The sequence below is a fragment of the Pinus tabuliformis genome, chromosome 2_1, assembly GCF_031772625.1.
Source record: "Pinus tabuliformis cultivar Carrire ecotype Pingquan chromosome 2_1, CPIR1, whole genome shotgun sequence".
Lineage (NCBI taxonomy): Eukaryota > Viridiplantae > Streptophyta > Pinopsida > Pinales > Pinaceae > Pinus > Pinus tabuliformis.
Genome location: NC_142299.1, coordinates 945,851,136 through 945,872,274, shown reverse-complemented (window position 1 = coordinate 945,872,274; position 21,139 = coordinate 945,851,136). Strand labels below are relative to the sequence as shown.

The following is a 21,139-nucleotide window of genomic DNA, read 5'->3' as shown; positions in this document are numbered from 1 at the left end:
GTCAGAGGACAGTGGTACGCAGGGATCTAAAGTTTGACGAGCAGAAAATCATGTGAGTATCGCTTGAGAGGGAGCTCAAGTTGCATGGAGAGGAGGAACTTTCAGTTCCTAAGGAGGAGAAGCCTCAGATTGATGCGGAGTAGCCGCGTGTAGAGGAATTGGGAGTGGAGACATCCATTCATTTTGAGACTTCCAGAGATGGGCATAAACACTCAAGGGAAGCTGATAGGTTGATGCTAGATGCGTGGGAGAATGTGGGACAACCATCTTCTTAGCACAGACAGAGGAGGTCGCCTGAGTCGTACACTAGTTACATGGCCCTGGTTGGGGAGTGTGTAGAGTCTGAGCCTTCTTCATTCGAGGAGGCATTGCAGCAACTAGTTTGGGTTGATGTAATGGTGGAGGAGTATGACTCCATTGTTCAGAACTGTGTTTGGGATGTTGTCCCAAGACCTCAGGACAAGTTTGTCGTGAGTTCCAGATGGCTTTACAAGGTAAAGCGGCTAGCTGAGGGTAGTGTTGAGAAACATAAGGCAAGGTTTGTTGCCATGGTTTCTCGCAGGTCAAGGGGATCGAATATGATGAGACCTTTTCTCCCGTTGTAAGGTACTCATCTATTAGATTGATGTTGGCACTATCAGCTTAGATGGGTTGGAAGATCCATCAAATGGATGTGAAGACATCGTTCCTCAATGGGAAGATTGAGGAGGAGGTGTACATTGAGCAGCCAGAGGGTTTCGAGACCTTCGATCGTGAGTCACATGTGTGCCGAATCAAGAGAGCTTTGTATGGGCTGAAGCAAGCACCCCGTGGTTGGTACACTAGGATCGACAGCTATTTCACTGGGTTGGGCTTCACCAAGAGTGAAGCAGATGCGAACCTTTACCACATCATGGTAGAAGGTAAGCCATTGATCATTGCTCTTTATGTTGATGATCTGATTTTGATAGGTGATGATCAACTAATATAGTCTTGCAAGGAGTACCTTTCAAGAGAGTTTGAATTGAAAGACATGGGTATTATGCACTACTTTCTAGGCATGGAGGTGTGGCAAAAAGATGGCGAAGTATTTATGTCTCAAGGCAAGTATGCCAATGAGATACTCAAGTGTTTTCACATGGAGAAGTGTAAGCCCATGCAGACTCCTCTAGTAGGGAACTGGAGGAAGGAGGATGCTACTTCAGGTGAGGTAGTAGCTGCTACTATTTATTGGCATCTTGTGGGTTCACTTATGTATCTAGTGAACACACAACCAGACTTATGATTTGCCGTGAACCAGCTGAGTCAAGCTATGGTTTAGCCTACCAAGCTATTTTGGAAGACAGTGAAGCATGTGCTAAGATACCTTAGAGGCACATCTCAGTATGGATTCTTGGTACAAAAAGACAAAGGGAGTGAAGCTTCAGGGCTTCACAGATGCGGATTGGGCAGGGAGTCCATCAGACCGGAAGAGCACTTCTGGAGGAATCTTCAACCTTGGTTCAGCTGTAGTTTCTTGGTACAACAAGAAACAGAGATCAATTGCACTTAGCTTAGCAAAGGCTGAATACATGGTTGCTAGTTAAGTTGCATGTGAGGCCATTTGGATGCGGAAGATTCTAGTGGGATTGTTTCGTCAGAGGATGGATCCAACTATGATCTACTGTGATAATCAGAGTTGTATCAAACTCTCTGAGAATCCACTTTTTCGTGATAGGTCCAAGCACATTGATATCCAGTATCACCATCTTTGAGACTGTGTGGTCAAGAGGATCATGTTGTTGCTGTATGTTTCGACCCAGAAATAGGATGTAGATATTTTGATGAAGGCATTGTCAAAATGCAAGTTCGAGTTCCACAGAGACAAGATTGGGGCTACTGATAATCCCTTTCTTATTGAGAGGGAGTGTTGAAAACAGCAACAAGAAATGCTAAAAATAAAAGTGCTAAAATTAGCACTGCTATAAACAGCATTTCGGGATACCTTCCTATTTTAGTTAGTCCTTGAACTAAAATAGAGAAGTAAAATTTGAATTTGATATTAATAGCTGTTTGTAAAATAATTAATCAATTCATCTTGAGTTAATTAGTTGGAGAAAATCAAACATGAAGTCTATGTGAAGACATGCAACAGTTTTCCCTTTGATTGAGGAAGTTATCCCATAATTAAAGTGATCAGGATGAGATGTACTTTGAGTTGTAATTAGTTATCTCAGTTAATTGAGTTAAGTCCACTTAGATTAGTTCAAATAGTTTGTTGAACTAATTGTGAGTTCAGTTAGTTAATGCATGCATGCATGTAACTGCTGCAATTCAGATAACTAAATATTCTCTCATAAATAACTCATGCATGTCAGTTCAGTCATAGACCCAGTGAGATCAGATGGAGGGACAGTGAACTATCGATTGCAGGAATATTCCAATGTGAATATCTCTTGCATGTAGAAGGAATTCATTCCTTATAGATTGCACAGTTACTTCTTCAGTTTAGTGAGAGTGTGATGATGCCAATTCACACAGGTGGCATCACTAAACCCCAAAAAAAATTATGCAAGGAAATTGGAGGCTTGGAGGACTGAGGGAAGGCATATCCTGTGTCTATTCAGTCTATGAGTTGTATTGTTTTGATGGCAGAGAGAGAAAGATAGCTTGTGAGATGATTCTTTTTGTAATCTGAACATATTTCCACTTGTATGATAATACAGAGAGTATTCTTCTGTGTCCATATGTGATTTATTTCTCTTTCTCAATTATATGTGTTCTATTTGATCTTGCTCATATTCGATTAAGCTTTCGTAAAGTTTGTTGTAGAAGTAGATCTTGTATTTTGCATTAGTATATTGCATAATTTTTGATATATAGTGGGAAATTCTACACATCAAGCATATCATGGATACCAAAGTTAATTTTCTCTACCAAGGAATTTTGGATTTCCATTGCTTGGATATTTCTTGCCAATTCTCAAGAATGCTTGATATATCCTTGAACTTTTCCAAGGAGATTTTCTATACCTCGATATTGAATGAGCATTGATGAAAGGCATGAGGGATCTCTTATTTTTCCTTATTGCATATAACACATCAAGATGGCCCTTGAGTATTCCTTTTTTTTTTTTCTTTTCAAAACCTTCACATGGACAAGTTCCTAACAGAAGAAATTACTTTTTGGCAGACCATCCTTATTCTGGATTCTTCCTCATAGCCTTTCTAGAGGAGGATACAACCTTTTTGTATTTATGATTTGCATACCACTCTGACTGAATAAACATTCTTCTTATTGTCCAGTCATATTCGCCAAAAAAACCTTGAGGTTATTGTTGGAGTGAAGCCCTTTAATGCTTTAACCAACGTTGTCTAGTGAGTTTGGAGGTTAGGGGGGATATCATGACATTTCCAACTAACCTAGTGACCATTGGTATCACACTGTGATATGTCAACGATCTTGTTGTATCCATTTGCTTCCATGCAATTGGCCAATTCCTTAACACTTTCCTTCTTATCCAATAGAGTTGTTGATGGAATTCAATCTTTTGAGAAGTTTATTTGTGCTCCATTTGTAGCTTTCCATTCGAAATGATCAATGATGATAAGGGCTACCATTTTTCATAATTTCCAAATTTTAGATCCTTGATCTAGCCATATTTCGTTTTCATGTCTTATAAGCCTGCTCTTGTAGAAATATTTGTACACAAAGGCTTGCTTCCACCATTCTTGAGAATATGAGAGAAGGTGTCACACTATCTTTGTCCCCAAAGCTAGATTCATGACCTCAGTATCTTTGATCGCTAATGCACCAAAGATTTTTGTAAACACATTGTGCTCCAATTCATGAGATGGAATCTGTTGCCATTATTTTTCCTTTCTTGCAAAAGAAATATTCATAAGATAACATTTTTTTGATGGATTATTCCTTCTGGGGCAAGCAATACTAAACCCATATAAACTGGAAGTGATGAAAACACTCACTTGATTAATACTACCTTTCCTGCCATGTTTAACCATTGTGTGCCTGAGGATTGGATACGTTTCCACATTTTTTGCAAGACTACCTCCCAATAGTTTGTGTTGGTTGTTCCTAATCAAATTATCATTCCTAAATATTTAAATGATATGCATTCTAGCACAATAGGGAATTCTAAGATCCTTGACATCTCATTCAATGTCCTTTCAGAACAATTCCAACCATATAGTTGACATTTCTTTATATTGGTCATTCCTCCTAATAGATCAAGATAGGAATTCATAACCTTCTTGAAGTGGTTTACTATTATTTTCGAGGCTCCCCAAAGGAGGGTGTTATTTTTAGATTGATAATTATGCAATACTATATTATTTATTATATGCATTTTCTTCGAATTAATATTTTATTAGTGAACATTATTACTTTTTGACTCATCTTACTCTTTATATAACTTTTAATGTAGCATTATTAATATTATGATCTTGTATGTAAATAACTTTTCTTACATTTAAATTGTATAGTCTTTTTACATTATAATTTTTTAAAAGAAAATAAAATCTTGATATACTACAGTTTACCAACTTAAATATATCTTAACTTTATATTAATATTTTCCTGAAAGACCATTTCTATGTGCTTAAAGAATTCATCATAGCCAAGCTACCAAAATTTACATTTACCAAAATAAGCTCGCTTCTCTTTTTTACCTTTTTTCTTTTGAACTTTATTTCAAACCCCAAGATTTGGAGTGGCCATAAAAATAGGCATTTTTTTTCTTTCGATATTGTTGGCACTTCCTTGTATGAGTTTGAATTCTCATAAACTTGATTTCACTTTATTCCACCTATTCCTTGGTTGTTTCTCTTTTCCTCATGTTGATTTCTAAGAGTTTTGATTATCGCTAATTCGCTAGGTTTCTCTAGATGTTTGGCATGATCCTTCTATGTCTCTTCTCCCTCCATTTGTGATCCTTGTTAATTATGTGACTCTAGTTTTTGTTAACTCTCATCCATTTCTTCATCTTCGTCATCAGAGGAGGGTGGATCTGGAAAATGCCATCCCTTTCGCTTTGTGATATTTTCTTTGCCCTTTTCTTCACTTGTGGGCATCCCTTTGGCTTTGTGATGTTTTCTTTGCCCTTTCCTTCACTTGTGGGCATGAGTTCTACAAGTGTCATGTCTGATGGAAAATTTGTCACCTAAAAGTAGTATTTGCAAAACCTAACCATTGTGTCCACTTGAAGCCTTAATGAGTAAAATAGACATGATCTAGAAGGCCTTTTATTAAGTCTATATCCACACATATGTGGGCAAAAGTGAAGATACCTTTGTCCATTTTGTCTCGATCCATCTTTAGAAATCCTCCCAATGAATTCCCAATGCCTTCTAGAACTTGGTGGTGTGAGAAGGGGAGACAAAGCTTGTGTAATCTTACCCAAACTAGTATCTTTGTAGCCACCATTGTAGTGGCATCAAAACTAGGAAACCATGGAGTCACAAAGACACCCTAGCTTTATGGTTCATTAGTGATGATAAATTCTAGATCTTTCTGATTATCAAATTGAACAAAAAGGAATCCCTTTACACACAAGTAAACATCACAATTTTTAGTCCAATTGAGGTAGATCCATTCTTGGACATTTTTATTCTTTCGACATATATGGAGAAGATGCCACTCATCTCTTGCAATTTTACTAACAAATCCGGTGCTTTCTCTGTCTTCTCAACTAGGTAAGGACCTAGAATTGTCATATTTGCAGTTTTTCTATCTAGTGTGGTTGTTTCTCGTGCATTACATCCTTAAATGAACTTTATCCCTTTGCAGTAGAAGATGATCCTTCAATGAACTTCGGCCCTTTGCAGTAGAAGATGATCCAGGTGGAAATCTCGGTTCTAAGGCTCCACTCCTCAGCCTCAATTTTATAAAGATTGTAGAATTATGTTTGTTGCCATCGTTCAAATGGGTGACATCTTGCAAAAATTTGCCTTCATGGAGTAGATTATGTATATTGTTGGGTATACCCAAATTTTCCTACACCTTTTTTTTAGGTATAATACTAGATCTGCACAATAAACCTTGAGAAGAAATGATTCTCCACTTAAATAAAACTTTGAAATTCTTCATCACTATCTAGATCTGAGAATCCAAGATCATGCCACCAATTTGGACATAAAGAACACTAGGATGTAGATCTAGGGCAAGTTTGTTCCAAATTTTGTCCAGCCAATCCCTCATCTATCCACCAACAAGATTGAAATTATCTCCAATCTTCGGTTTGGATTAAGAGAACACAGTGTTGACCAAAAATGCTGGGACCCAGATCACCAAAGAAAAACCAGAGAAAGGTGGTAGATCCTGCATAAAGCCACCAAATTTGTGGACTCTTGCTAAAACGAAAGTCATGGCATACCTCTTCGTCAAAGACCTCCGGTACAAGTTGGAAAACATTTGCTATTTCAGAGAAAGAAGCATGTGCAAACACCTCGCTACAGAAAACCCTCAGGGTTTCTCGAAGCCCTCCAAAAGTCTCACCATGAGAGGTTGCAGTAACGATTCATAGCTCGACATTGTATTTGGTAGCGTGAACAAGTGCAAAAACCCTAGCCATTCCATGCTCTCTTGCCTTGATCTTCCCGAAGTCTACTTTTTTACTTATCATAAGCTATAATAAAATTACCCTCACAATAACATTTCCATTATATTCAATCATAAAAATATAAAAAACTTATAGTAAATTAATCTCATTACACGAAATTGTAAAACTAAGTTGTAAATTCACCTATTCTCAAACATCCCTCCAATTTTGGTAACTATGAGAGCCCTAATGAAGTGTGTAGATTTTTCTCTTTCTCTCATTCATATATACATATCTAAATTGATAATTTAATTTTTAGAACATAATGTTAAATAACACAATTTAGTTATTGGGCTAAGAGGCGTTGTACAACTCAATTTAGGGTGGATGAGTGAGCGTTAGATGTGTATGAGTTACATGTAGATATTTACCAGGGATATTATTAATTTCTAAATAGGATTTTTTACAATACCATGGGACCATACCCAGAAAAGAAAAATAGAGAGGAGAGGAGGGAAGAAAATCATAATACTATGGGCTAATACCATGGTTTAACAATACCATTGGCCATCTATGCTTTTGATTATTATGTTATGGATCTAGGCTTTTAATTATTCTCTTACAATACCATGGGCCAATTCCATGGCTTACTAATACCACATGCTCAAAAACCATAACTTATTTCAAAATCAAAATATTCTACAAATGCTTTATTTTAATTTAATTTTATAACATTTTTTAATTAAATCTAAAAGAAAAAAGGTTATAATTACTTGTGAGTTATATCTAAACCCTCCACCCTTAGGAGTAGTAGAAATATTCACATAAATATTAAATCGGGGATATATGCATTTTAACGAAGGATCTAAGCAAAGAGAGAAAACAAAGTGACTAACACTGATAGAGGAAAGATAGTGCATGATTCTTTTAAGTTTTTATTATTGTATTTTCTTTGACATGATTGATCCATAATATAGGTTTAATATTTTACAACCAATTATATATTTTTTAATTTATATACTTTCTTAAATACGATACATTGTGATCATATTTAAGAGAGAGAGTGATATGGAGGGCGAATAGAGTGGGGGAGAGATACGTGGGGGTGGTAGAGACAAGGAGAGAGAGGAAGGAAAAGATAGAGGAGGGGGGAGAGAGGAGGAGAAAGGGAAGGGGAGAGAGATGGATTTAGAGGAGGAAGGAGAGTGAGGGAGGGAGAGATGGATTTAGAGAGGGAAAGAGAGGGAGGGAAGAACAAAGACATCCAGAGATAGAGGTGGAGAGATAGAGGGAGTGATAAGGGAGAGAGGAGATGAGGGAAGGGAGAGAAAATGATAGGATAAAGATAGGGAGATAAGGGGAAGAGAGAGATAGGGAGACATGGATATGGAGGGGGTAGAGTGAGAAGGGGAGAGAGAGGGAGATAATGACAGAATTGGAGGGTGGAGAGAGAGAGTGTGTGATGGAGGGAAGAGGTAGAGGTAGGTGGGAGAGAGAGATGGAATTGGAAGGGGGAAAGAGGTGGAGAGAGTGAGGGAGTGATAAGGGAGAGATGAAGATGGAATGAGGGAGAGTGGAGATGAGCGAAGGGAGAGAAAAGGAGAGGATAAAGATAGGGAAAGATGGGGAAGAGAGAGAGAGGGAGATATAGATATGGGTGGGGAGAGAAGGTGAGAGCGAGAAGGAGAGAGAGAGGGAGAGAGAGAGGGAGATAATGATAGAGTTGGAGGGTGGAGAGACAGAGGGATGGGGAGAGAAGGGAGAGAGATGAAGGAAGAGAGAGAGGACTTGAGAGAGCCGAGAGAGAGGGGGAGAGAGAGATGGAGTTGGAAGGGGAAGAAACACATGGAGAGAGAAAGGTGGAGAGGGAGAGGGAGGGATAAGGGAGAGATGTTGAGGCGATGAGGGAGAGAGTAGAGAAAGAGGGAAGAGAGGGAGATATAGAGATAGAGAGGGGGGGAGACAAGGGGAAGAGAGGGAGAGAGGAGGGGAAGAGAGAGAGGGAGAGGAAGAGGGATCGAGGGAGAGATAGATACATATGTAGAGAGACTATATATTTTGGGGGTCAGAAGGAGAGACAAGGGGAGATAGATATATAGATGGAGGGGGGAGAGTGGGATAAAAAGAGGCAAAGAGAGGGAGGGAGGAAGAGATATAGATATGGAGAGAGAAGGGGGAGAGAGAGAGAGAGGGAGGGAGGGAGAGGAAGAGGGAGGGAGATAGATAGATAGATAGATATGGAGAGAGAGTGTGTATGTTTGGGGGTAGAGAGAGAGAGAAGGGGAAAATATAGAGAGGGAGAGGACGTGCAAGCGGTCAAATAGGAGTGTGGAAGATATAGAGAGGGAGAGGTGGGACTTGTTGCACCGAGAGGCACTCTATAAACCAGTTTAGGGTGGATGGGTGAGAATTAGATGTGTGAGTATTAGATGGGTAAACCAATTTAGGGTGGATGGGTGACTGTGAGATGGGTGAGCGTTAGATGTGAGATATTTTTTAAATTCAAATTTTTATATATTATAACATTGTTTTTTGTTAATAAAATTATGAACAATTTTTTAGATAGTATAATATACACATCACATTGAAATATATATCATATAAATAGTACTTATAAATTAACATCCATTTCACCATATAAATTAAAATGATGATTGCATAACCATCTTTACATTTAATTAGTAAATGAATAAAAATTGAATATTTACAATATAACAAGAATTTTAATGTTAGGTCTCAGACTTTTGTGATCCATATGGATAATCAATATGTCTTCTGGATTAACACGTGTTATAGAATGGTTGACATTTTGAACCAACTAATGTGGTTCTAAATAGGTTTTTTTACAATACTATGGGAAAATACCCACAATAGAAAGATAGAGAGAGGGAGAGGAGGGAGGAAAATCATAATACCATGGGCTAATACCATGGTTTATCAATAACATTGCCTATCTATGCTTTTGATTATTATGTTATGGATCTATGTTTTTAATTATTCTGTTACAATACCATGGCCAATACCATATCAATAACACATGCCCAAAAATAATAACTTATTTCAAAATCAAAATATTTTACAAATACTTTATTTTAATTTTATTTTATAACATTTTTTAATTAAATCTAAAAGAAAAAAGGATATAATTACTTTTGAGGTATATTTAACACTCCACCCTCATGAGTAGTAAAAATATTCACATAGATATTAAATTGAGGATAGATGCATTTTAACCAATGATCCAAGCAAAGAGATAAAACAAAGTTACTAACAATGATAGAGGAAAGATAGTGCATGATTCTTTTAAGCTTTTTATCATTGTATTTTCTTTGACATAATTGATCCAAAATATAGGTTTAATATTTTACAACCAATTATATATTTTTTAATTTAGATACTTTATTAAATACAATACAATGGGATCATATTTAAGAGAGAGAGAGTGAGATGGGGGAATAGAGTGGGGGAGAGAGACATAGAGGTGGGAGAGAGGGAGAGAGAGAAAGGAAGAGAGAGAGGAGGGAGGGAGAGGATAAGAAAGGGAGGGAGAGAGATGGATTTGGAGGGGGAAAGTGAGGGAGCGAAGAACAAAGACAATGAGAGATAGAGGTGGAGAGAGAGAGGGGGTATAGTGTACTATTCACTTACCCGAAATGTCTTCTTAAAAATGTAAACTATTTGTAATTGGACACATTCTTATTATTCCCATTTTCCATCATTCAACATTGTTAATCACTTTGCATTCAAACCCGGTTATAGAAAATAACTAATACATGTGAGAATAAGAATTGTAGAAGAAAATAGTTTCTAATTGATCTCAATGAAGATTGTTTGTAATTCACTATATTCTTATTATTCACATTTTCGATCATTCATTGTTGCATTGTCACTTTGCACTTAAAATTTTTATTTCATCATTTTTCATCATTCAAGTTACTAATAGTCTCTCTCATGTGTTATCACGAAAGCTAGTGTCCATTCAGAGCTGCTAGTCCCACTAAGACAGGTAGCTATCTTAGAAACAAACAAACTAAAGTTACTTGTGTTTTCCTTTATGAGAGATAGATGAGAGAGAAGCAGAGAGTACCAACCTCAGTCTTTCACTAGTCTCCTTGCTTGTTTCCTCTCTCCATTGATAGAGCTTTCGCCACTCCTTTCTCACTTGTCCCACTTCAAAAAACACCTGTAGAGTCAAGGCAAAAAAATACCATCAAATTATAGAGATCTATAACCATAAATAATGTAGGATCAGATGCACATTAACCATATAAATGCATATACAAACACAAGATTCGGAGATATACAAGCATATGGAGGAAAACTCAAATAACTTTATTGATAGAAGTAGTAAAAGAGAGGATTACAACCAAGTTGTCTAATCTAGCATCATCCTCCCAGCATGAAAGCCCTCTTCACCTCATACAAAGAAAGATCACCCAACAATGTCTTGAAAGAGAAACCAACAACACTTCCTTGCAAGTTACAAAATTCCAGCCTTTGGATCTCTAGGATGAGGGATCCATATATAGATGTTTAGAGGAGAGTGAGTTAGCTTCTGGGATTTTGACTAGTGTCATTTCACTGATAGTTCTTGGTTCCACTTGGAGATTTCATATCTCTTACTCATCCCTGGGTGAATTCAGAGAGGCAAGTGTCATATGAGCAATTTCTAGAAGATTCTTTGAGTTTCCACCTAGCAAACTGCTTCTGCCATTTGTCTACTCTCACTCATCACACCCTACAAAAGGGCTTTCCAGTATGCATCACACCCCCCGTGTGTAATAGGTGAGATGCATCGCACCCTATGCATGGAGCAATCTGTATGATCCAGTTTTGACCAGTTCTGAGTAGTTTTTCATGGAGAACTTCTAGGAGATGATGTAATCAGCGGACGTTGTTCCTTTAGGGTGTGAAACAACACTTTTAGGGGTTTAGAAGCCCTTGTTTTATGGACAAATATGATTGGGGTTGCAGTGCCAAAATATTTTTATAACAGTTGCCCGCTAAAGCATGAGGTCGTAAATCTTTTGATGTCGGGTGAAATTATTTATAATGAGGATCCAAGGTTTTTCAAACCGGAAGGTGACTTGTAATAAGATACAATACAACACATTATCTTCATAATATTTTCATGATCTAGTTGAGGCAGGCATTCCCATGCTCAACTTTATAAATTCATATTCATGTACATAAGACAGACAATCGTCTGTGTGGCAAAGTGATGATTCTGGTAAAGCCATCATCCTTTAGTTTGGATGATTATCTGTGCAGCTGTGATGTACATTTGATGTCTTTATTTTCCTAAATATATCGCAGCTCGGATGGATGAAACTAGATCTTGGGTTTTCAAACTCGTTCAATCTTCACCCGAAGTACAAGTCGATCCATGTGAAAAGATGTTCTGATGTCGAACATGGAAAGACATCGCCTGATTACCAGCCAACGATGTAAGTTGTTAACAGGCGCGAGAGAAATCACTGATAAGGATGATGACCCTCAAGGTACTACAGTACAATTCACATGGTGTGAATACATGAGTTGATGTCAAACACCATGTAAAATCATTTAGTCGAAGGCCATTGATGTAAACCTATCACTGGAAGTGAGAAACTTGCCATTGAAGCATGCAAGCTTCAAAGTACTGAAAGGGTTGTTCCTAAGTCAACTTCTTGGATAATGAGCTGATGTCGACAAGAAGTGACCCGTCATAGGAGGGCCTTAATGAATCCCACATCTACGACACGAAACAGAGCAAATTATTTTGTGGAGGTGAAAACAATTTGATGATATAAGGTTCAGGGTGGTGGTCATGAAAAATGGAGAGTGAAGGTATTGCAATGGATGAGGCGTTAGCTAGGTTGGTGAATTCTCTGAGCGACTTCTCTTGAACATAATGGCGACACTGAAATGGATTGGTAGCGTTAACCCCAAGGTGGATGGTACGGTGGACCAATGGTGATATGACCCAACCTGACTCAATCATGGTGACAGAGTGAAAGTGTCATCTTCAAAAGCAACCTGCTACTAATGAAGCTATTCAAGTTTTCTTCCCTTTTTCCCCAGTCATTGCTGACCAGTACCTCTTTATTTTTGTCAAGCTTAAGGAGGATAACATATGCTTGTTCTATAATTTGCCCTTCGGGCAAACTTGTCGCTATGTTTTAATGAGCTTAGCGACAGTGAAACTCGCTCTTGTCTACATGGACAAGTTTGTTGCTATTGTTTTAACGAGTTTAACGACAAAGATAACTCGGTACTTTTCAATTTTAGAGAGTCTAAAAAGGGACGGAAAGGCAACTCCAGTAGTCCTTTTTCGTAATGTAATCCCTTAAGTCCGAAAAAGTATAAAATAATATGAAAGGGATGACTTTTCGATAGTTTTAATGAGCTGAACACGACAAGTGCTTGATCTTTTTGTGTAATAATCCCTTGGGTCCAAAAAGATTAAAATCTAGAGGAGGGATGGCACTTCTGATCGCTTTAATGAGTTGGAGAGGCCAATTGCTTGGCAATCATTTCATATTTTATGAGTCAGATGAAAAGAGCTTAAAGGAGACTCGTTTTTTGAGGAACGAGTGATGCTTTTGGATAGCAACTGATTCTAGGTAAGGTTTGGAACTTTTCAATCATGACAGTGTAAAGAAGGTGGCTAATAGAATCACTCTTCGCAGCTGTTCCTCAACAGGGTAAACAATCAAATGGAGGCGTATGATTAGCTAAAAAAGAGTGGAGGTGATGGTAAGAACATGACCAGGGTTTAGAAGCTGATAATTATGCAATCACAAAGATTATTTACTGAAGGTGGGTTCATTTTTTAATGAGCTTAAAATTTGGGGGAAACATTTTCTCATTGCTAGGTTTATTTTTTAACGAGCTTGAACTTCGTGTAAAACTGCTCATGGCGAGGTTTATTTTTCAACAAGCTTGAACTTTGCGTAAAACTACTCATGCCAGTCGTATAATAAGGATGTCTCATCGATAGGTTCATTTTTTAGGGAGCTTGCCCCATTCGAAACTTTGCTCCTGAGCCTTTCGTTATGCAAGCTAGAAACAACCAACCTACGAGTTTAAAGGGTCAAGAGCCTACAAACTAAGAAAATAAAAGGTCCCTCTTCACTTGCATGCAAAAAGGTTTGCATGCCCCCAGGTATAAGTAGAGTTTCCAGGTTACCATACAGAAGTTCTTGCATTAGCAAGATTGTTCTATCCACGTTGTAGACAAAACACTTCCTTGGCGATGTCCATTGAAATGGACAAAGGTGACTATTATCAGTTCCAATCACATAACCTTTCATGGGGGAATCCCTTTCCAGTCCAAATCCATTTTCATAGACGGAGAGGGGTATCAGACTAGTCATATTTCTACGTGGAAGCCTACCTTATATCTGGGGTTTTCCTGCCGAAGTAGACCAGGGAACATGCCTCCTGGTTTTCAGTCACAATCACCGAATCACTCGCGATCATAAGGTGGACGGACTGGAGATTGATGAGACATTCCTTCAACAAAAAGACCAGTTAGGGATGGAATTTGACTAATAGCTATGTTTGAACCAAGGAATGAAAGATGGTCAACTAGGTGGACCACTCTACCTTCATGTGGAAAACACATCACTCGAAAGAGTGAGGAAAAAATAGCTCTCATGCTATAAATGTAGTCATGCCAAAGGAGTAGATTGTAATCTAGAGGTCCTTGGACTACCATCACATTTAGATGAACTCTTTTCCTTCTCAAAGTTATAGGCAAATTTGGAAGGATCCCTAACGGTCGACTGGTTCCTTTGTTGAAGCTTGTCAGATTTCGAAGCTCAGGGAGAAGTGATGGCGAACCAAGAGCTTTCCAAGCAGTGGAGGAAAGGATACTCATAGAAGCCCCTTCATCTATGATAGTACCAACCATGATCATTATGTGAGCTTGTAATATGATTCAGAATGGTACATTAGATAGTAGGCAGGGTCTGACTAGTAGATTCCAATTGAAGGAAATGACTAGATTGCTTGGAGGCGGGACCGAATAAATGGCTGGATAAATCTTTGGTGAACTTCCATCCTGCATTAAAGGAACAGGTATATTGCCCCCATGTTCATCGAATTTTTTGTTAATGAAAAGAATTTGAATGGTGTCATTCTCATTCTCTTTGGTGACAACATCATCTGAAGGTGGACCTTTTGAAGACAAGATTGGGTCGATTGCCGTCTCGACCTATTGACTTAGGTCTGGCATGGACTCAGAGGGTCTATCTTCAATGATAGGTGCTTCAACCGACAAAAACGATGTGTCAGTAGGATTTTCAACTAGCGATGGACTCGGTAAGAGTCTCTTATATCCAAGAGGAAGTCGCTGCGGTGACGTAGGACGGTTCTCCAAGACTCTTTTAGCTTCATCTAGGAAAGGACAACGGTGGAGGAAATGATCGCCTTCACACAGTTTACAAGGAAATTTAGATCTTCCTTTCCTACCATTGGCTTTGTTTTCACTAGTTGATGGTGTGCTCTCAACATGATCGTTAGAGGTTGAAGACACCGGGTTGTGCAAGCGGGGAGACTAGTCCCTCAGGATCCGTGGGATGCAGGGAAAATCTTGATGATAGTTGTCTCCATTGCAAATGACACATGGAGATTTAGGTTTGGAAGGTGTAGTGTGTGGATTTTCACCATACGATGCATGGTTTCCCCCTTTCGCCGTTGGCTTCTTCTTCTTCTTCTCCTTCCCTTTCTTCTTCTTCTTAGTTACTTGGTTACTAGCTTCAACAAGCGAATAGGAAGAAGGAGAGAGAGAAAAAAATGAAGTAGAAGGTTGGGGGATAACTCTAGTATCATCTGGTTGCTGTTTTGGTTGCTTAGGAATTACGGTGTTTTGAATGACAAAGGTCGAGAAAAGCCATACCGGCAGGCCAATTGTGAGTCCTTGAAGGGAAAATGTAGCCATATGTGGAGCACCAACAGCTCCCCAAGAAGAGAAAGGACTAGGATTTCCCCCAAGGGGAAATCCTTGATTGGTAGACTCAATTTTCTCAACCTAAGACCAATGAGGGAATAGTGACGTTTTTCCAATTAAAATAAATTTTATGACGCTTTGACACAACTTGATTTTTCAATTTTTAAGAGTTGAGAAAAAGCTAAAGATGACTCTAGTCACCTTTGATTTTCAATGAGCCTAAAGTGACAAGTGCTCAGATGGACCTTTTCTTTTAAGGAGTTTGAAAAGGAATGAAAGTGACTACTCTGGAAATCTAGACAGAGGGATTACCAAACCAATCGCAAAACTGCAGAATAATTTTTACGGTACAGCAATCAATCTTCCTGAATGCTATGTTCAGTGCATTGCGATCAATAAGGCAGTAGACACAGCTTCCTAAGGATAAAGGATGTAGCCTATTGTGGTCTCCCAATATATACTCGACGGTACGTGGGAGCATAAGTTTGTACTGGCACTTGTCGTCTCAAAGAGGAGAAATCACCCAACCTATGATGAAAGTGATAGTTACCAGGCTTTACGACGCCGGAATACGTCTCTAGCCTAGACTTCTAGATGTTGTGCGTTAGGTTCCAAAGAATTTCTATGTTCATTGAGGGTTATTTTACAGTTGATCTTTCTTAAGAATTTTGCCTTTAAGGTTCACCGTGTGATGTAGATATACAATTCCTAAATATGCAATCTAAGATGATAAACAGTCATTTACTTTCTCTTTGCAATGAAAATCCTAGCTACTAAGGAAAGAGAGATGAAGTTCTTTCAACATAGAGCAGAGAGCACACACTAGATGCACTTTTCCTAAATAAACTTCAGCATGCAGTCTTAATGCAAATGCACATGCATGTATTGTTTTTTAGTTTCCTTAATGTGGGAATGACAAAAGAAAACTAAGTATAGATCTGAACTATCTTCTTTCAAAGCCACGGTACTAACAGTTTTATTTTCAAAAAACGAAAGTAAGGTCAAGACAACACTTTGCGATTTTGAATTTAAAACTACTTTCGACACTTGAAATACTAATGATTCAAATCAAATACAATGGCAAAAGTGTAATCGACTATCTAAAAGAGGAATGATTTGTGACACTCTTTTTCTTCATTGAAAACGACACTTGCGACACTTTCAAATCAAAAGACGACAGTTCGATTAAGCTACTATTTGCAAAGGAGAACTGTAAATGATAAAAAATACATAAAAAAAATTCACAATTCCTTCTGATGGAGGCTAAATAATGCAAAGGAAGATGGTTTCAATAGTGATATACTAATCATAGACAACAAAACTACTGAATATAGCTAAAGACAATGAAGAAAAAACAAAAATCTGGAGGCAGGAACACTCTCATTCAATCATCGCACCTGTAACATAGGGAAACAGGGATGCATCTCACTTGCAACACACGGGAGGTGCGATGCATCTAGATTTCCTAGAAGAGATAGTGCAATGGATCAGGGACGAGACTGAGCTTGGTTTTTACTCACAGTTTGTAGCTAAGTTCAGGGATTTAGGCTGAGCTAATGATTGTTAGTAAACACAAAGTATAGGGGCTGATCTAATGAGGTTATTTGAGCTACCACCAGGGCACTTAGGATGTTTGCAAGCTAGATATTCAGTTCATAAACCAACCCAGAGGTTGACTGAAGCAATGTTGATCTACTTTCCAGTTGCATAGCAAAAGCAGTTCGAAGGCTAGCTGGCTTAACTTTAGGCTCTGTCTATGGTTTATAAAGAAAACAATAGTAACAAAACAAACAAACTATTCGCTCCCCAGTGGAGTTGCCATTTTGTTATCGGGAAAACTAGTGTTCATTTAGAGCTACTAGTCCCACTAAGATGGGTAGCTATCTTAGAAACAAACAAAATAAAGTTACTTGTGTTTTCCTTTATAAGAGATAGATGAGAGAGAAGCAGAGAGTACCAACCTCAGTCTTTCGCTAGTCTCCTTGCTTGTTTCCTCTCTCTGTTGATAGAGCTTTCACCACTCCTTTCTCACTTGTCCCACTTCAAACAACACCTGTAGAGTCAAGGCAACAAAATACCATCAAATCATAGAGATCTATAACCATAAATAATGTAAGATCAGATGTACATTAACCATATAAATGCATATACAAACACAAGATTCAGAGATATACAAGCATATGGAGGAAAACTCAAATAGCTTTATTGATAGAAGTAGTAGAAGAGAGGATTACAACCAAGCTATCTGATCTAGCATCATCCTCCCAGCATGAAAGCCCTCTTCACCTCATACAAAGCAAGATCACCCAACAATGTCTTCAAAGAAAAACCAACAGCACTTCCTTGCAAGTTACAAAATTCCAACCTTTGGATCTCTAGGATGAGGGATCCATATATAGATCTTTACAAGAGAGTGAGTCAGCTTCTAGGATTTTGATTAGTGTCATTTCACTGATAGTTCTTGGTTCCACTTGGAGATTTCAGATCTCTTACTCATCCCTAGGCGAATTCAGAGAGGCAAGTGTCATATGAGCAGTTTCTAGAAGATTCTTTGAGTTTCCACCTAGCAAACTGCTTCTGCCATTTGTCTGCTCTCGCTCATCACACCCTATAGAAGGGATTTCCAGTATGCATCGTACCCCCCTTGTGTAATAGGTGAGATGCATTTCAACCTATGCATGGAGCAGTTTGTATGGTCCAGTTTTGACCAGTTATGAGTAGTTTTTCATGGAGAACTTCTGGGAGATGATGTAATCAGCTGACCTTGTTCCTTTAGGGTGTGAAACAACACTTTTAGGGGTTTAGAAGCCCTTGGTTTATGGACATATGTGATTTTTTTTGCAATGCTCAAATATGTCTATAACATCATGTCAACAAAGTTAGGTAACTAAGCAAAGTTAAAGTTAAATTGACCAAATTAATATTAGGCATATTTAGCATATTTAAAATAATCAAAATGATTATATGTTCAACAAATTTTGTATCACTATCGATTGGAACCATCCTAGATCCATCTTAACTTGAGATCTATCAAGTGCCTAGAGGGATCAAATCTCTTGAGGTGCAAACATTTCCCCAAGTTCTACAATAAAAAAAGAGGTTTGCACTTCCATAGATTCGATCCCTCTAGGGGCTTGAGGGAAAGTTTGCACTTCCATATATTCGATCCCTCTAGGGGCTTGAGGTTTCCCTCGGGGCTTCAAGTTTGCTCCTCTAGAGATTTGATCCCTCCCCAGGCTTGATAGATCTGAGATTAAAATAGATCTAAGTTAGTTTTATAAAAAAAATGTCACCATTTACTCTATGAAACATGACATTGTTATATAAAAATTCCCCACCCAAATTTTTTACACTAAACAGACTTTCTTTTCCCACTTTTATGTGTGACCACAAACCATAAAACAACATGGATAGTGTGGACTAGCTAAAATCAGTATTATTTGGATGGGAACTTAGTTCCATGTGAGCTTTTTTTTTGGGATGATACGGATGGCTACATCACAATTTATCAGGAGTTACATAAACTCTAAAGCGGTAAGTTAGATACATTTCCAACATTATTAGTCACTTGGTTGTGCCCTTGGATTGAGCTATCACATTACATGCCATGTCTTTAGCAAAGGCATTTAAGTTATTAAAAGATGAGCCCCATGGGAGGACTGCCCTCGTTTCACACTCCTTAAGCTTCAAAACATTCTCTTTCAACTACTTTCCTTCGCTACTTTTCATCATTCGCTTCACCAATTCCTCTGCCTCTTCTTTTGGCACCATCTTATGGTCATCCATATCCACCCCTTCAAATTCTAGGCCGATCTCCCACACTTCTTTGGCAAACCTGCAGTTCAGCCACTGATCGACAAAATAAGGGAAACCCACCATGGGAACTCCCATGCCCATGGCCTCCAAAGTAGAGTTCCATCCACCATGAGTGAGGAATACTCCAATCGATGTGTGGGAAAGGACTTTAACCTGAGGTGCCCACCCTACAAGTAGTGCCCGATCTTTGGTTCGTTCTTCAAATTAGCCATCGGGTAAAATTGCAGGCCTCCATTTTGCGAGATCTGGGCAGAGAACCCACAGGAAAGGTTGTCCGCTACGCTCTAACCGTAGTACCAGCTGCGCCAGTCACTCCTGATATTTTACAGCCACACTGCAGGCCTCCCTTTTGCGAGATCTAGGCAGAGAACCCACAACAAAGGTTGTTCGCTATGCTCTAACCCTAGCGCCAGCTGCGCCAGCTTCTCCTGAGATTTTACATCCACGCTACCAAAGGAAACATATATAACAGATGTTGTCTCTTGCATATTCAGCCATGCCAGGCAGCTCTGCTCCTCCTCCTCCAACAAACTGGTGGTAGAATCCCTTCCTTGTAAGAAATTAGGAGGGGATACAGGTCCTATAGCCAAAGCAAGACATCCATCCAGAGAGAGGGCCGTTATTACGTCACTACCTTCCAGCTCTTCAAACGTGTTCACCAGTAGGTAGTCCCCGTTATTCTGCTCTGTGTTTCATAGAGAAAAGAATTGAAAAGAATGTTTGACGGATCCTGAACATGAAGGGCGGAACTCAAATCAGTTAGACCAAAAAGTGGGATGTTGCCTAGCAGACAAGTGATCAGGTTCTCTGGATTGTTCGCTTCGTCTATTGCACTTCCAGAGGCCCGCCCGATCGAGGTCTTGTAACTAAAGTTAGTTATTGCAGTTCAAGAGACCAGAATGAAAGAAAATTGTTGAAAGGCATGAAAAACGAAAAACAACATGGCAGTAGAAATACGCACTTACCTCTGACGGGAATATATCCCTCAGAAATAAGTAAGGTGGTGTAGCGCTGGGCAATAGAGGAAGCAGCACACAAGGGCTAGAAGACAACCCTGGGCACTTTCATGTTTGTGGCAAATTGCTCCGTCCAAGACATAAAAGCATCTTTCATGATGCATGTGATTGGTGGAAAGGAATATTTATCGTCATGAGCGGTAGGGTTGTTGCTGCTGTAAAGGTGCCTTGATAGCTGCTTACTTGAACAAATGGTGCAAAACAAACATAGTGACAGGTGTTCGCTCTGAGGAATGGTGCAAAAGAAAAAGGTAGACGATGGTCAGCAGTTATTTGATTCAAAAGAAACCCCTTCGGTGTAAATATATATTTAAATACTTTCTTTTAAAAAAATGAGTGCAAACTTTTTCACGTGTTTCTTTTGAAAAGTTCAGTCGAACATGCGAACCTTTCTCATGTTCCTTTTGAAAAGGAGTAAAATAAGAAACACAACGAACACCAAAGTAACGATTTTCTTTATTAATAATTGAGTAAAACAAGATGAGCTGCAAAGTAGCAAGCGAGTGTACTTGAAGTGAACTCTATGGGTGTTTTGAGTAAATCCAATGCCAAGCAACCTGTTTTCTTTGAATTCAAAGCCATATTATCTTCTTGGATAATCTTGTAGATTATTGTTATTTGCAACTTAAAAAATAGTCCCTGCAAGTGTATTTGAAGTGAACTCTACGAGTGTTTTGAGGAAATCCAATGCCAAGCGAGCTGTTCTCCTTGAATTCAAATCCATATTGTCCTCTTGGATAATCGTGTAGATTATTGCTCTATGGAACTTAAAAAACTTGCCCAAATGCTGAGAAGTGTGAAAAAGAAAACCAAAAAATATTATTGAAGTGAATGATTAAGGGGTTTAGTGATCACCAT

At 38.6% G+C, this 21,139-nt stretch overlaps 1 protein-coding gene across 1 annotated transcript; it reads right to left on the bottom strand.

Annotated features, from left to right (window-relative positions):
• Positions 1-19,154: 19,154 nt before the first annotated feature.
• Positions 19,155-20,863, bottom strand: LOC149203765 (UDP-glycosyltransferase 74E1-like). Its single transcript, XM_089401977.1, has 4 exons — positions 20,791-20,863; positions 19,668-19,950; positions 19,555-19,565; positions 19,155-19,432 (listed from the first exon to the last, which is right to left on the bottom strand). The coding sequence occupies exons 1-4, from the start codon at positions 20,861-20,863 to the stop codon at positions 19,155-19,157; spliced, it is 645 nt and encodes a 214-aa protein (XP_089258103.1).
• Between the last annotated feature and the right edge of the window lie 276 nt (positions 20,864-21,139).